The sequence below is a fragment of the Charadrius vociferus genome, unplaced genomic scaffold (assembly GCF_000708025.1).
Source record: "Charadrius vociferus isolate BGI_N301 unplaced genomic scaffold, ASM70802v2 scaffold825, whole genome shotgun sequence".
Taxonomy (NCBI): domain Eukaryota; kingdom Metazoa; phylum Chordata; class Aves; order Charadriiformes; family Charadriidae; genus Charadrius; species Charadrius vociferus.
The window spans coordinates 338,541-354,943 of record NW_009648495.1 but is presented as its reverse complement, the minus strand read 5'-3'; the positions used below and the strand labels follow the sequence as shown (position 1 = coordinate 354,943).

The 16,403-nt window shown below is 41.4% G+C and overlaps 1 protein-coding gene across 1 annotated transcript in view; it reads right to left on the bottom strand.

Moving 5' to 3' along the window:
- Nucleotides 1-16,403, bottom strand: part of SMARCC1 (SWI/SNF related, matrix associated, actin dependent regulator of chromatin, subfamily c, member 1) — a 91,064-nt gene that overhangs the window by 62,976 nt on the left and 11,685 nt on the right. The window contains exons 4-12 of the mRNA XM_009885686.1: nucleotides 16,042-16,134; nucleotides 11,852-11,921; nucleotides 9,592-9,661; nucleotides 7,794-7,869; nucleotides 5,709-5,834; nucleotides 4,892-5,010; nucleotides 3,247-3,371; nucleotides 2,396-2,455; nucleotides 1,720-1,757 (exon numbers count right to left, since the gene is read on the bottom strand). Of these exons, the coding sequence (XP_009883988.1) occupies nucleotides 1,720-1,757; nucleotides 2,396-2,455; nucleotides 3,247-3,371; nucleotides 4,892-5,010; nucleotides 5,709-5,834; nucleotides 7,794-7,869; nucleotides 9,592-9,661; nucleotides 11,852-11,921; nucleotides 16,042-16,134 (777 nt within the window). The remainder of the gene's footprint in view (nucleotides 1-1,719; nucleotides 1,758-2,395; nucleotides 2,456-3,246; nucleotides 3,372-4,891; nucleotides 5,011-5,708; nucleotides 5,835-7,793; nucleotides 7,870-9,591; nucleotides 9,662-11,851; nucleotides 11,922-16,041; nucleotides 16,135-16,403) is intronic.

Sequence of the window (16,403 nt, the reverse complement as noted above, 5' to 3'; positions counted from 1 at the left end):
TCCACAGAGCTGCTCTCCAGGAGGTCAGCCCCCAACCTGTACTGGTGCATGGGGTTATTCCTCCCCAGATGCAGCACCCTACACCTGCCCTGGTTGAATTTCATAAGGTTCCTCTCCACCCAACTCTCCAGCCTGTCCAGGTCACGCTGTAGAGCAGCACAGCCTTCCGGCGTGTCAGCCACTCCTCCCAGTTTTGTGTCATCAGCAAACTTGCTGATGGTACACTCTATCCCTTCATCCAGGTCATCGATGAATATGTTGAACAGGACTGGACCCAATACTGACCCCTGAGGGACACCACTTGTTACTGACCTCCAACCAGACTCTGCACCACTAACCACAACCCTCTGAGCTCTATCTGTCAGCCAGTTCTCAATCCACCCCACTGTCCATTCATCTCACCCACACTTCCTAAGCTTGCCTGCGAGGATGATGTGGGAGACAGTGTGGAAAGCCTTGCCAAAGTCAAGGTAGACAACATCCACTGCCCTCCCCTCACCCACCCTCTTCCAATCCAACATGGAACAAACACTAAGGTTGCTGCATGAGTCCCACAGTTCCAAGTCGTTCTACACCCAGGGATGGAGAAGTTACACTAGAAAAAAAAAAAAAAAAAAAAAAAAAGAGCATTTCCCATGCTGGAAAAGCCTACTGTCACATTCCTTCTGAGTCGGTTTCCCTAACTTGGAAAACAGTGCTTGCCTAAGAACAGGATTTTGTGAACCTCTGTTCACATGTTTGTGTCTAGATGGTCAAACCCACTGCTCCTTGGAGCGATACCTACGCCTAAAACCCAAAAGAAAGGTTCCTTACTAGCTAGTCAATGGTTTGCATCCCCAGAGTTGTCATCTTTCCCCTTTTTAAAACATGATAAAGGATTTTTGAGCACTTCTGAAAACACATATACAGATTGGAGGTATGAACTGAAATACGGTAAAACCAGAAATAGGTCAGTATGGGAAGTCAGATATTCTTATTTATGTATATAACTACAGACAAATCCAAGCATCTGTGTCTGTGCAGGCCTGCAGCTGTATGAACCTAACACAGCCGTGATTTTTTTCTTACCTGCACGATCAGGCAGCTATCTTACACAAGGCAAGCTGTTAAACACAGTGCTTGGCATGCCAACAATGCAATTCAACACAGAAACTACCTCGGCAACTCTATTAAAATGATCAGGAAGCTTATCTCGAGTTTAGATCTAGTCCTGAAACCTGAAGAAAAACTACAGCTTTTGAAATACTGTGCATCTGAAAAATGCTGCTTTGAAATACTTTGCATCTATGCAAAATAACCTCACAGCATTTGTAGAAGTTTTATAATAGCAAAACACTATTCCTATCAGTAACTAATTTAATCTTGTACATGATTTGAAAAACATTACTGAATAAGCTACTGAAGATGAGATTAAGATCTTGATAGGGCAGAGGGTACTGGTTTTAAACTAAAAGAGGGGAGGTTTAGACTAGATAGAAGGAATACGCGTTTTACGCTGAGGGTGGTGAAACCTGGTTGCTCAGAGAGGTGGTGGCTGCCCCATCCCTGGAAAACACTCCAGGCCAGGCTGGACAGGGCTCTGAGCAACCTGATCTAGTTGAAGATGTCGCTGCCCATGGCAGGAGGGTCGGATCTTTAAAGGTCCTTTCCCATCCAAACCAGTCTATGAGCATATGGTCTCAGTTTCTACCAAACTTCGTAAGAAACGGCTGCTGTTACCTTTCCTCCGGTTGCCACTGTCTCCTCATCCTGTTCATCTGAAAGGTAAAAGCATTGAGAATTACACGAATAAAAAGCATCTGATTGCTCATAAGCCTTTCTAGCAATGTAACTGCTTAATTGGAAAGAATCTCTCATTTGTTTTGCGAGGGAAGCGAGGAGGAAAGCAAAGTGGACCAGACATCATTAAGGCAATCTCATCCTTATGCAGGCACTCAACTATCCCAGACAGGGGAACAGATAAGAATACGGAGGAAGGATAATTAGAATTTTTCCACACTTAAGAATCCATACCTAATTACTGCCTTTCCCAGTGCCCTAGATGTAGCCTTGTATAATACGCTACGGGACACTGGTTTACAGCTCTTATGTCAAAGGCTTAGCAGAGCCCAGGGAAGCTGTGATTCACCTTGATTCCCAGTAAGAAAAAAATCTGCCAGGGAAGAGCTCATATAAATAATGGCTACAAGGGAACAGCCTTACAAGTGAAAAAAGAGTCAACACATTTCAACTTGAATACATATGAAAAGAGAATTAAATTCAATAAACCACTAGAATTAGAGATCCCATTTAAAATTGAGAGATTTAAAAATATTTACTCTGTTGGCCTGCAAGCAAGACTTTACTATAGAACTCGGGGAAGGGGGTGCTGGAGGGTGTTGTGTGTTTGTTTTACCGAGGTCTGCTACTGTTCCTCCTTTCACAGGCGTGTTTTCACTGTCTTTCTTTGGGTTCACTACAAAAGCAAGGAAGATTGAAACTCTGATGAGTAACCATCAGACAAGATACAATTATCAAAGTCCAGCCCGCTTTTACTATCTTATCAATACACAGTTTTGTTGGTCACATCTCTGCAGTTCAAAAGAGTTCATCTGTGCAGTTTGAGTACAACAGACCATTTGTTTGATTTCTCTGTAATTTCTCGTCTGAACACAAAGCAGCTTCTATTCACGCGGTCAGTGCACTAAGGACTGTACTTTTTCCACCTGTACAACACGTAACCATTCTTACATGCAAGTTCAAACCAGGTAAAAACCAAATGCTGTGACACCCAAAAAGGTTTGGTGTCAAGGACTTAAAAGGAATTCTTTTTCTGACTTATCTTTACTTAACAGGCATTGCATAGATCAACACTTCTCTGAAAAGGATTAAGAACCAAACGCATTTGGTGCGTTGCTAATTTCCACTCATTTGACGTGCTTATCTTGGGTACTTGGCATACAATTCCTCCAGAAAACTCCATACCCCAAAACATGAACTCTATATAATGGGCGAGAGCAATCCTAAAATAGGTGAAACTAAATTGAAGTGGATTTTTGTAAGTGTATTTCAAAAAGCCAAAAGAAGGGGAACCTGCTGCCCTCCTCGGCTGTCGCATTCAGCTAGATAAATTTACATGGGCACAGATCACCTGGCCCCATCGCTACAAAGCATTTCAAAGATTTTACAAAATACATGCAGATTTTTTTCAGTGCAGTTTAAGCCATTGTTTTAACATTCAAAGAATGCAGCGTATGCATATTTTACCATTTTTGGGAAGTACCACTTCTTCTATATTAGGTACTGGTGTGGGATCCTCCATGTCCTTTGTAAGATCTTCTTGCTCATCTTCTTCTTTCTGCCCTCTCCTTTTCCCATACAAGGCTGCTTGTCTAAAACAAGATCATACACAAATTCACTGCCAGCTGCAACTGTCAGATGTTCTCATCTCAACATTATTCTTCAGACACCAGGATTAAAGGACTGGGTTAAAACACTTCGGAGAACATGAATGTAGGAAGTGGTGCTGGTGCAGTTAATGAAAAATATCCTCTGTATATTACTAAACCAAAAAGTTAAAAAAAAAAAGTCTTTTCCACTGTTTGAAGACTGGAGACCATCACCGAAAATAAATTTTGATTCCAACCCAAAACTGTCTCCAGCTTGTTGGCAGCAGCACTTGTATTCTAGTGAGATTCAAGGGAGCAGCGATTCATTTATATTTGTCCTTTTTCAAGTTGCAATAAGGGCATCTGCTGCACAGAGCAGAAGAGGCAACAGACCATTTCAAGGCATGCTGCCTTATTTAAGGAAAAAGGCTGGCTTGTACGATCGATTCTGTGTACCGAGGAAGCCATTTTGGGAACAAAGGCAGAATCACCCACATCTCTGCTTATAGAATCTAACTCAGACTTCACATTTCAAACAAACAAACAAAAAAATCAGATATCAAATAATCCTTTCTCATCTCAGATGATAAATTTTCAGTTTTGTCTTATTAGAGCCCAACAGGTCTATTAAACAAGACCTGACTTTTTAGTGCAAAAGCGCTCCCCTCCATATCCACACACAAACCCCCCACAAATAACCTTTTATTTCGATATAAATTTGGCCTTTTTTAAAAAAACAAAACAAAACAAAACCAGGTCAAACTAGCATTGGAAAAAAACCCTAATCTGTAGTCCACCCGTAATCACAAATACTTCTCTGTTAAAGTTGCACTTGAGAAGTGGACTTTAAAACCCCTGCCGATGTAGATTGTCTTATTAGAGCCCAACAGGTCTATTAAACAAGACCTGACTTTTTAGTGCAAAAGCGCTCCCCTCCATATCCACACACAAACCCCCCACAAATAACCTTTTATTTCGATATAAATTTGGCCTTTTTTAAAAAAACAAAACAAAACAAAACCAGGTCAAACTAGCATTGGAAAAAAACCCTAATCTGTAGTCCACCCGTAATCACAAATACTTCTCTGTTAAAGTTGCACTTGAGAAGTGGACTTTAAAACACCTGCCGATGTAGATAAAAAACCTCCTCAATTAAATGCAGTAAAACTTCAAAAATTGTACATGCACTACACGATTGCACTAACAGAACCAGCTGGAGTTATTTTAGAAGCAGCTGAGTAACTTTTCATTGGATAAGTTCTCCTCTTGATGCAGCAACGAACCCCGTCACTGACACAGGTAACACGACAACTTGCACTAGATTCTCCTCCACCTGCGGGCAACACGGTTCTACAGAGGAGTAAAGAAATTACATGTACTGCACAAGCCAAATCACTCAAGTGTACTGCAGAAATAATTACTCTACTGCAATCTAAGGTGAGACAAGTGAAAGGCAACAGAGATCTCCCCGTAAGCATTTCTTCAAGAAAATTCGCCTCAAGTTCCAGGACTTCGACACTCACCCTTTCTTCCCTGTCTTTTTTCTCGACTCCACAGGAGTGGGGGGCGGAGAAGGAGAATGCTTCCTCTTCCTTGTACTTGCCGCTGCTTTCCTGTCTCTCCTCTCCGGACTACGTACGGGCTGTTAGAGAAGTGAAGTAGTTAGCTCATCCCAAATACTACAGTTATTGAAATGCTGTAGGCTACACTCTTCCTTAATACATCCTACAATAGAGAAGCTTAAAGCAGTAATATCACAACATGCACCGCATTCAGCTCCAGAATACTTCCATTTGTCAATGGGAAACCCCCTAAATTTTCTACAGCCATCTCCCAGATACTACGTATTTAAGAACTGCGCTTTTAAAACACAGCAAGATTCAAAGGCTGATGTGCAACTTGTTCACTACACTCTATCCATCAGGAGAGCCCGGCCTCAAGGTTAAATGAATGTGTTTTCAGCATCCTAACTAACTTCCTGCATTGGGAGGCACACAAATATTAGTTAACAAGTATTTTGGTACAGATAATATTTGATTTCTGAATTAACTGATGCTGTTTAACGCACCCATGGCTTAAGTTACGAGAAAGCAGAGTGGGTCCCATCTCTTACCATCCTCAGGGAGAGGGGGAAAAATAAAAATCAAAGGGCACACTTACACTTCTGGATAAAGGACATACATCAGGAAAAAGTTAAACTAGACTGTGTTATCAGAGGCATCTCAAACTGTTTAATTGGCTTAATTTTAGCAACTTTGAGTGTCAAAAAAATCTGATTTATGCAGAGATAAAGTGTATTAGTGTATCACCAGGTCACACACTAAGCAGAGAACCGCCTACCTCTTCGTTTTTCATGGAGATTCTCTGCCGAAAACTCACTGTTTTCCTGTTCTCATCTACCTCATAATCCTCTTCGTTCATCCATTCATTGAATACATCCGTGTCCAAAATCCACTTGGCATGAACCTAAAGAACAGAACGACGTATAGACACAGCGATGTTTTTTGAAAAAATAAGCCCACGACAGACCTCACAGGACAAAGGAAACACTTGCAGCTTTCTTATCAGGGTCTGAACGTCCAAATATCTCATAATGGTTTTACGCATAAAAGATGACAGTTTCATGAGGCAATACAACAGAGGATGAATATCCCGTAAGTCTACTGAATGCCATGTCTGTTCCTCAGTCATTTTTAAGCTTTCTGAAGTGTGACGTCAATTCTCACAGCTGGGACCACAGCTCTGTCTTAAAAGCGTATTTAGTTGCTGAAATTATCACCAAAATATTCTAAATATATAGAGATCACCTCAGCAGATGTGCCACAAAAGACTAAAAAAAATTAAGAAGAGTTGGCCATATCTTGGAAAGAAAAGATTGACTATCTTGACTTAAAATATCCATCTTCAAATAAAGTTCTAGTTTGCATAGCTGCAAATAAATCCTTGAGCTCTAGTATAATTTATAGGCAAAAAGCATGTGTTTCAGTTATGGACAGGTAACTACTTGGAATAAGTAGTGTTTGATCAAACATCATGTTATTTTCTCACCTCAGCTGCGCTAACTCTGCTGGTTCAGATCAACGCACAGAACAACACTGCACGTTATGTATAAAAGAGTAAGTCCAATAAAAGGACAATAAAGTAGTATTTACTACCGCCTGATTACAACTGCTCCGTATTGTTCACTTGCAATGAGCTGAATCAGAAAGACAAACCATTTCTGTAGAAAGAAAACTAATTATGTAGAGAACCTAAATAAGGCTGCTGATGTTGGTTTGAATGCTCACATGATGTTCAGCAACTGAGAAGCCTCAACTTTTTGCATCCTTACGACATCAGTTAAGAGCAGAGTTCCCATTAAATGGAGCCTTTCCATAAAGAAAGGTGAGAGACGACCCTCAAGGATTCTTTAAACAGCTACTGGGTCTCTCAGACACTTTGACATTTCACTCTTCACTCTAAGGACACTCATGTTCATTCACTGCAATTCATTAGCAATGCCAAGGCTTTGGGAAAGTTCAGCAAAATCAAGAAACTTGAGCTGTGCCTTGTACTAAGAGCACATGGAAGCTGATATCTGCGGTGGTACTGAGTGAAGACAAACTCGAGAGCTTTTGTAGCAGTGCGAAATCAGGGGACGGGGGAGCCCACGGCTACACACAGTCCGTCAACCAGACCACAGCTCTATTTTGCTCCCAATACCTGAAACTGCTAAAAATAAAGTTGTCATTACAACAACTCAAAGAGAACAGACAAGATTTCAATGGTACCACAGACTTCAAAAATTCAGATTTGTTCTCCTAAATAAGCTTCTTGATCTCCGTATTATCTAACTCCCGGTATTTCTGACCATTTCTACATTATAGAAACTGATGAACTTTCTGCACACAAAAAACATTTTGAGCCCTACAATACAGGTGTGGAAACCTCGCGTTTCTAACCTGATACTTCTTTTCTCTAACAATATTTTTCCAAAAAACATCACAAAGATATGTTATTTTCCCCACTTCCTCTCCTTAAACATCGTATAATACCATTATGCCTTCTAACGAGTTGTCAGGTTTCATCCCAGAGACGGCTGAGCTCCAGCAGCAGTGGAAAGACTTACCTTTAACACAAAACACCTCAAGTCAGGCCAAAATAAACATGGCAATTCGGGGATGCATAAACATGACTATCAGGGATGCGTAAGTCTGTCCTTTTCACTCACAAAATAAAGTATTTTTTCAAACAGCATTCCTCCCCAGATAAAGGAACTGTTTTAGACACTTTCATTACGGCTCTAGAAATATCACTCTGCTTTTCCATATATATGGAAATAGAGCCATTGTTACTCAGCAGCACATTAAAACATCTATCTAGTAGCACCTGAGCATGAGCTATACCAACACAGTAAGTTTGGGAAACCGTTTACAGCAGACTTACCTTCCACGGCTTTTCAGGAATTGGAGGATCCTCAATTTCAGCATCTATTTCATTGGCGTGAACCCAAGTGTCATAGCTAACGAGAGGAGTCAAGAGAAAACAAAATTGGTCCCCCTGGGCTGTTCATCCAGAAAGATCACCAGCAGAAATATTTATTCAGCAATTCTGACATGTGCAAATCATATTGCTGGGACAGAACAGTAAAGTATTCTCCATGCAATGAAAAGTTAAAGGAATAATGACTGGTTTCTGCTACAGGAAAAGGGCACGCTGACAAGGGAGGGATCCGAGGCACCTTAATGCACATTTTTAATTTGCTGAATTTAAAAGCCATCTGAGTGAAGCCAGCTCCAGCATCAAATTGCAAATCTACTCTCTAGATTCAGGGGTATAAATGCAGTTTCTGAGTCACCTATTCAAACCCTGGCATTAAGTTAATTACCTTGTTTCTGCTCTTACGAGTTTAAAGCAAGAGACACTGGATTCCTAGAAGAAAGGAGTATGCATCCTCTCCTTCAAGCTCTATTGCTGTAGAATCCATCTACTATTTACATTCCCTTTTCTACATGCTATTCCCTCAAACGCCTATTTATAAATACTAAGAAACCGCACACAGTAACAGCAAAAACCAAAACACTTTGTAATCAACACCAGGCACGTACCGAGCAATTGGGATCGGTCATGTGCAAGAAAAGACGTGTATATAGCGCTCCTCATGTTTATACTGATATTTATGAACACATATACACATGCAGAGTCAACGCAAACTTGACTACTGATATGATATAAATACAAGAATATTTAAAGGTTCTTCATCTGCACTAAGAAAGAAACGTAAGTGTGATTGTTGTTGGCTCTCTTCCACTGAAATATGCATCTGGTTCCCGAGAATTCTGTGCATGCACAGCTGAGCAATTTTTAAAAGTTATTTTAATAGAAGTCAGATTATCAATCTTCTGACTTTTCCATAACCTGGACTCAGAAACTAGTTATTACAAATACGTTTAAGTTACTAACAGTACATACACTGTGTCTTTTAACATCTTCTAACAACACAAGACAGCTTTCTCAAATATATGCTTTTAACAGTCACTTCCACTTGACTACAGGCAACGCGTGGCGTGAAATCTCTCTTTGTCGAACAAAGGTCAACTAGGTGGTCAGAAGTTCTCCCTTTTAGCTTTAAAGTCTCACCAACTTTATGGAATGCCTTACTCCACCCTTTGAAAGTCTGGTTCGATTTGCAACCTTACTAGTGGCTCTGCCATGAAAAAAAATACTCTCCTTGTCTAACCTCACCCACTTGCCAGTACCACAAATGGGTAAGCACGTTTCAGTTTTAAATCACTGATTAAATCTTTTCAGGGTCACCGGGACACTGACATAAATGGTAGCAACGCTAAATTACTGCGTGGTTATACTCCGTAAGACTACCACTGCTTGTCTTATAGTATGAACAACGATGTACAATCGTTCAGAATCAAAACAACAGGAATGCAGTACTGTATATTTGGGTTGAATTTTTAGAACAACCCTTGTGAGATAGATCTGAGCCGGTCATATCCTGCAGAACAAGAAAAGAGCATAGCTGTAGCCCACACAGCTGGGACATTCCCTGTGCAGGGTCACTACTGATAACCACAGAGATCTGCTATCAGGAGAGGCGAGACTCAGTAAGCTAAAGGAGCAGCTTCTTTGAGGACATTGGATTTTCCTATTTGCAAGTTTTAATCGACACTTTTCCTTCAACAAACTTAAGTAAGGTTTGGGGTGTGCCTTCTTCCCCCACCTTTCTTACCTGTCTGGAAAATAGCCCCAGTGTACTAGCACCTGCTTGTCTTTTTTCATCACGGGTCTCAACCATTCATCTGCAAAGGGGAAAAAGATTTAGCATCAGATTCAGATTGGAAAGCGCTTTAAACACTCTTTTCCATAGTCAGGCACAGTAAAGTTACTGCAATCATCTCTGAGAAAAGTCTGCTGTAGCGAAATGCCCATGGCCTGGCCGGCCCCAGTAATACACCTCCCCGCCTTACCTAAACATGCACGTGTTCTGCCTGCATATAACACGGATGTTACATTGGTAAAGTCATTTTAATTATTACATCTCCTTCCCTGACCACATCCACTCGTACCCTAACACACTCAAGATTAAGATCCAATGAGGCTCAAAACAGTCGTCTGTTTCTCCACAGAAGCAGGAGGCATTTCTGCCTGACAGGGGGAAGCGCTGTCCTCTGCCAGCTCATCTCGTCCCGTCTCGTCTCCCAAACTCCTTGGCCGGTTGGGCCGGGAAGTCAAAAGGGGGCAGAGGAAATCCTCCACGAGGACATTCAGTAAAGACAGCAGAAATAACAGGGAGAGACATGCTCCAATCTGTTACGTTTTTTAAATCTCTGTATAAATAAGAGACTAAACCTCCAAAATGCTTTCTTGTCAAGTGGTAAATATTTCCCTTCTGTCTTTTTGTATCCTTGTTAGACATATAAATCAATATAAGAAATTAATGAGAGGATTGAGATTTCTTTCAAAAGACCCTCTTTCCCAGTACTAGATTCTACTCTCAACAGGTATTTAAAAAAAACAATAGAGTTTTGAAGGAATAATGTCAGGGCAGGGGGTGGCAGTGAAACAGATTTTAATAAAAAACTTCCAAGAGTCTAACAAAGCTTGGATTTCAACTTTCTTCTTTCACTACAGCACTAATAAGGACTTCAAGATAATACAGACTTACTGAGCAACGCTAACACTTCGCTGATTTTGCAGCAAGGCATACGCTCAGTCTGACTGGTGTTTTAAAGGATTTTTTTTTTCCCTTTTAAACTGCACATCTGACACGACGTAATAACCTCCCCCCTGCAACCCAAATATTGAGCATATGGCCCAGAGCAGGATTAAAAGAGAAACCCTGAGGATGTGAACCTGGATGAAGTCACGCTGCTTTCTCATCTCAGTATAAGCAGGGGTTGAGAGCTGCCAGCTAACGCACCGAGCACACGTGCACTGACTACAAGACAGATGGGACCTACGACGCTCAGCCCTTTTCTAAGAACCTAAAGCGGTTAAAAATAAATACAAACTTGTGGCTAGGCATGGTGTTACCAGCAGCACCGAAGACAGGCAGGGACCAGAGGACGAACAATCCATGCCCGCTCCTGTACAGGAGTGAACACTCCCATCTAGTGGCCATCAGACGCCAGGGCGTATCAGAAGAAACTATCCTGGAATGAAGCTCAGACTCGACAACAATGATCCACTAGACAATTAAATGTATTTAAGATAATAAAATTAAGAGGTTTGGGGGTTTTTTTTGCTGTTTGCTGGAGGATACAGCTGTTGAATTGCTATTGTGGCACCTGTGTACTTCATACTTATAACAAAGCCAACGATCTCCAGGTCTACTTGTTACTGCATCCACCTCGCCAAACCACACGCAGTGATATGTATCAGCATTCCCAACCTGTCCCCCAGAAAGATGAGAACATGGCAAAAAGCTTTTCAATTCTCACTTACTTTATCATCTATGCTACCTTTTCTACACCTAGTTGATTCCCAATAATGTTTCACTCAACGTTTTGACCTATACTTACACACTGGCAGACACCAAGGAAGCAACAAAATAAAAAAACTAATGGCAATCTTAGTTTTAAGCCCCCTACTTTCCTTTTAATTTTTAATTTAAGCTAGTTTAAGTTCTTCCAGACTTTTAGCTTTGCTCTCCTTCAGCCCTCAACTTATTTGGGACAAACAAAATGCCTATCTGTATTCGGCAATAAGTAATAATGGCAATTTCCAACACAATCCTTGAAGAGTAGTTAGTGTTACACACCTTAACCTGAGAACGTCGCATCAATTAAAAATGTGAGTTACGCTCAATAGTTAGCAGCAGGACACGGTGATTTTATTTGGAGCTGTTAATCCTAGAAATACTTTCCCAGTATTTCCTGATTCTCAGGAGCAGGCCAGGGAGATTGTGCGTCTGCCTGAAAGCTCCCGTAAGTTCTAACAGAGTTTAGTTACAATACTATTTCCAGTTCAAAATTGCAAAGCAACTTTACCATCATCCATTGAGGTAGGACTTGGATAAACATGGTGGGTAGCCTTTGATTTCTCTTCGGTTACTGTTCCCTGCGGGAAAGGTGGAAGAAAAGAAGAAACTGCATGAGAAACCTTCAACACATTACCCCAAACTTCTCAGCTGCTTCTTTTTACCCACATCCCATGCAACCTAGAAATATTCAAGGCTAACTTCAATGCAACTACAAAGAATATCACCTCTAAGACGCGTCAGAAAAAGGCAATAATTTTAAGAGGCTGCTGCCGAACTACTTTGTCATCTCTTGCTCTTTCATCTCAAACCCTTCCTGCTCCTAGTTCCTTTTGCCCCAATTCTCATTGGCAATTGTTCAACTATTGGTTCATACAAACCTATTGGTGAACACTTTGTAAGAAAGCATCTGTGACATTTTTCCACTAAGTACATGTTTTGATCCAATTTCTAAATGTGGCAATTTACATACGACAAACTCTTTGAGAAACTTAACTAGAAATGGCTGCCTCGAATATAACATCCTTCGTATTCAAGAAAGGCTTTATGTCAAAAGACAAAATAAACACCCATTCTTTCAAAATAAGCCTCCTAAATCATAGAACAAAGGGAATTAATCAGAAATACACTAACACGATACCATTATTTGTCAAATATTCAAACACAAGAATACTTTTCCTTCTTGCTGGTTTAGGACAAATATTTTCTTGACATATGAGAAGCAACAGATGTACTTCTCATGCCTATGTAGATGCCACAAACAGGGGCGCATAAAGCAATTTCTCTACGTATGGCTCCAGGCCACAATTATATTCCTATTGGACCTACATCATCATGCAAAAAATTCTACAATGTAATCAGGTATCTGTCACTCTGTTAAACTGGCAACATGTCCCAAGCCGGGTGCCCCAGGGGTGGATACTGGGCCCAATGCTCTTTAGTATCTTCATAAGCGATCCGGATGATGGGATCAAGTGTTCCCAGACGAAGTTTGCTGATGACACCAAACTGAGTGGGGAAGTGGACACTTTGGAAGGGAGAGTCACCCTGCAGAAAGACCTGGACAGGCTGGAAGAGTAGGCTATCAAGAACCTTACGAAGTTTAACAAGGAGAAGGGTAAGGTCTTACACTTGGGAGAACATAACCCAGGGGTGCTGCACAGGCGGGGATCTATCTGGCTGGGGAGCAGCTCTGTGGAAAGGGACCTGAGGGTCCAGGTGGACAACAAGCTCCATCGGAGTGGACAGTGTACCGCTGCAGCAAAGCAAGCCAACAGGACATTGGGTCGCATCGAGGGCATCACCAGCAGAGACAAAGAAGTCATTATCCCACTCTACTCAGCGCTGGTCGGGCCACATCTGGAACACTGGGTTCAGTTTTGGTCCCCTCTATACAAAAAAGCTGTGGCCGGGCTGGAGAGGGTCTGGAAAGAGCCACCAAGATGGTCAAAGGACTGGGAAGGCTCCACACGAGGAAGGGCTGAGAGAACGGGGTTTGTTCAGCCTTGAGAAAAGGCGGCTCAGGGGAGACCTTACCACCACGTTCCAGTATTTAAAGGGTGGCTACAAAGGAGATGAAGACTCCCTTTTTACAAGGAGTGACATGGAAAAGACGAGGGATGATGGGTACAAGTTACTCCCGGGGAGATTCCGATGGGACGCAAGAGGAAAATGTTTCACGGTGAGCACAATCAGCCGCTGGAATAATCTCCCCAGCGAAGTGGGGGATTCCCCAACACTGGACACTTTTAAGATGCAGCTGGACAGGGTGCTGGGCCATCTTGTCTAGACCGTGCTTTTCCCGAGAAAGGTTGGACCAGATGATCCTTAAGGTCCTTTCCAATCTGGTATTCCATGATAAATAAATACATAACACTGCTTAGTGTGGCCAGTGCAGAAACCCCTGTCCTTCCCTCACACGCAGAACCATAAGGATTCTCCCACACGCTGCAGAGACACCTCCGGTTTCCATATATGAAGAGTCATTTCCAAGGGCAGCAGAAACTCACAGTCTGCAGACTCCTCTACAGAGGAGTTATGTTTTGGAACAGTTTGTATGAAAATGTTATTCAAAATTTACATTCCATAAATGCCTGACAGATTTATTTAAAGGACTTAAGAGCACATGGGGTTGGTTACAGCCAACAATATGGGAACAATTTATTTAGAAGACAGCATCAAAAGGAGGAAAATTAAAAAAGCATGAAGACGCACTGCACTATGGTAGCAATATTTGGAGGCTACTCTGATATCAGGGGCTGAAGGGCAAGAGTTCCTACACAAGCAAGAGTTCACAGAACTGGGTAAAGGGAGAGGAGGTGCTCCGAGCAGCACAAAACCAAAAAAAAAAAGCTGGAAAGTAAGAATAATTTAAAAGAGTTCAAAGGGAAAGGAAAGCGCCCTGGCACGAATGAAGAAGCTGCAAAGCGTTCAAGGAACATTAATGGAAATTCTCCCCTCACTTCCCATGAGCTAAAGATGCTCTTCTAGACACCCAATGTGAGCTTTGCGAATCACATCAGTACGTTTCATTTATTTCCTATGGAGCTTTAAAAAACCCAATACACAACAGATGAACAGGCAGCCCATCTTAGATGCCACCTTGACTGAAAACAGAGGGATGGATAACTTCACATTTAAACAGCTTTCTGAAAGACGTAAGCAGATTGTAAGGCTTATTCCCTGCCTCTGCTAAACTGAATGCGACTGGAAGCTAAAGACATAAGATAGAAGAGTTCTTTACCGACAAAACACTTTTCTTGAAGCAGTTCGATATAAATGCTAAATCTCACTCATTACCTGCTTTTGAGTTCCTAAATTATTATTCTGGCTCTTCTCACCATTCTCACCATTTATAAAGAAAAGCAGAAAAAGTGTGACTACCCGAAACAGTTAACAGCACCTTCATCAGCAGAGAGAACAAACACCCTATGGACACTTCTTTTTGTACACCCAGAGATCACGCTAGCACTCTGCGGGGGCAAGAGGTGTGCAACTCCTCTGCATGGGCTGCAGTCACAGCAACGAGGACTTGGACATGCCAGAAGAGAGGGAGTTCCAGGTACTAGGGATGGGGTAGAGGGAAGATGACATCAACAGGTTGAAAAAAATAATAAAAATAATTAAAATAGTGAGCAAGCACAGGTAGAAACACAAATACAAGATGAGAATTCAAAGGTAGGGCAAAGGAAGAAAGCCCAAAAAGCACAATTAGGGACAATTTCTGCTTTCAGTGTCTCCTTTTGAGATACAGTTGCCTGCTTTAAAAGTCTCTTAAATCACTCATCGATATAGCATGCTTTGAGTTCACTACAGAATTCCTTTATGAAAGGCAAATTGAATCATTAACTCTTATTTAAGCAACAGCAAGCATCCTGAATCAGCTGAATAATTAAGAGTGACTTGTGAAAAATTACACAACTGAAATTGAGACAATGGTTCAGTATCACAACACAGGAAATACATTTAATCTGGAAAAGAAACAGTTTACTTTGGCTACAGCCATGAATTATCATAATGCGAAAGGCCAACAGACCATCTAGAGTTCACATTCAGAATATTTCTCTCAAGACAAGTGAAAAGACTGTTTACATTTTTAAGAGATGAAGCTATTGATCTTGATTCATTCACCGTTTAGTATATTAAATTACAATGGCAAGACGTTGACTCTCTCAGAAACACGGTGGCTACTTAGAAAGCAAGAGACTTGTTGCTTGTGTTCTGTTCACCACAAGCAAGAAAAAAGCAAGTAAAATAAAGCAAGAGAAGGTCACGATTATTTCAAGATTAAAGCTTCCGTATACTGTCCCCCTATACCTAGAACAGCTGTATTACACACTACTTTCTTTAGTCTCAGATTTGGACAAACGGTGAGCTTCTGCTTTATTTAAGCAGGTATTCAACACGAAATCAGCTATGGCCTGCAGCCAACTCACCGAGACACCGTAACTACTTCTCACTTCAACAGTTATTTCGGATTTACTGTCAGAACAGAGTTATGATTCAGAGTAGTTATCCAGGTGAGGATAACTACTAATGGCGTTTTACAAATGGTGAACTTCTCGTCTTAAGTGACTTGCTGCTGCTGCCTTGTGCTGTCAGATACGATCCAGATGTAACCGATATGTTAAAGTCAGGCAAATACATTTTATCTTACAACTGACAAAACACTTGCTTTAAGATATGCTATTTAACAGTTACCTGGTGACGTTTGACAATATCCTTCAATTTATTAGCCAACTTCAATTCTATGTCTGGAATGAGGTAGATGGTCGGTCTGCTCAGACAATTGTTCTGGTGGAGAGAAGAAGAAGTTAAATAAGAAATTAGTAGGCCAGCTGTGACATAAATCAACGAATTCCTATTAAGATCACCAATGCTTGAAAAAGCTCAAAAGGAACACGGCGTGCCAACTCTAGCTTCAGAAACCCCTACGACAGCAGTATTTCCTTTGCACACCTCCCCACCAAAGCCTACCCTGGGTTTTTTTCCTGGTCTCTGCAGACCTGTGGTTATCTGTCAGAGACGTTATCACGGATAAAGGGACAACGTAGCTGTTCTCA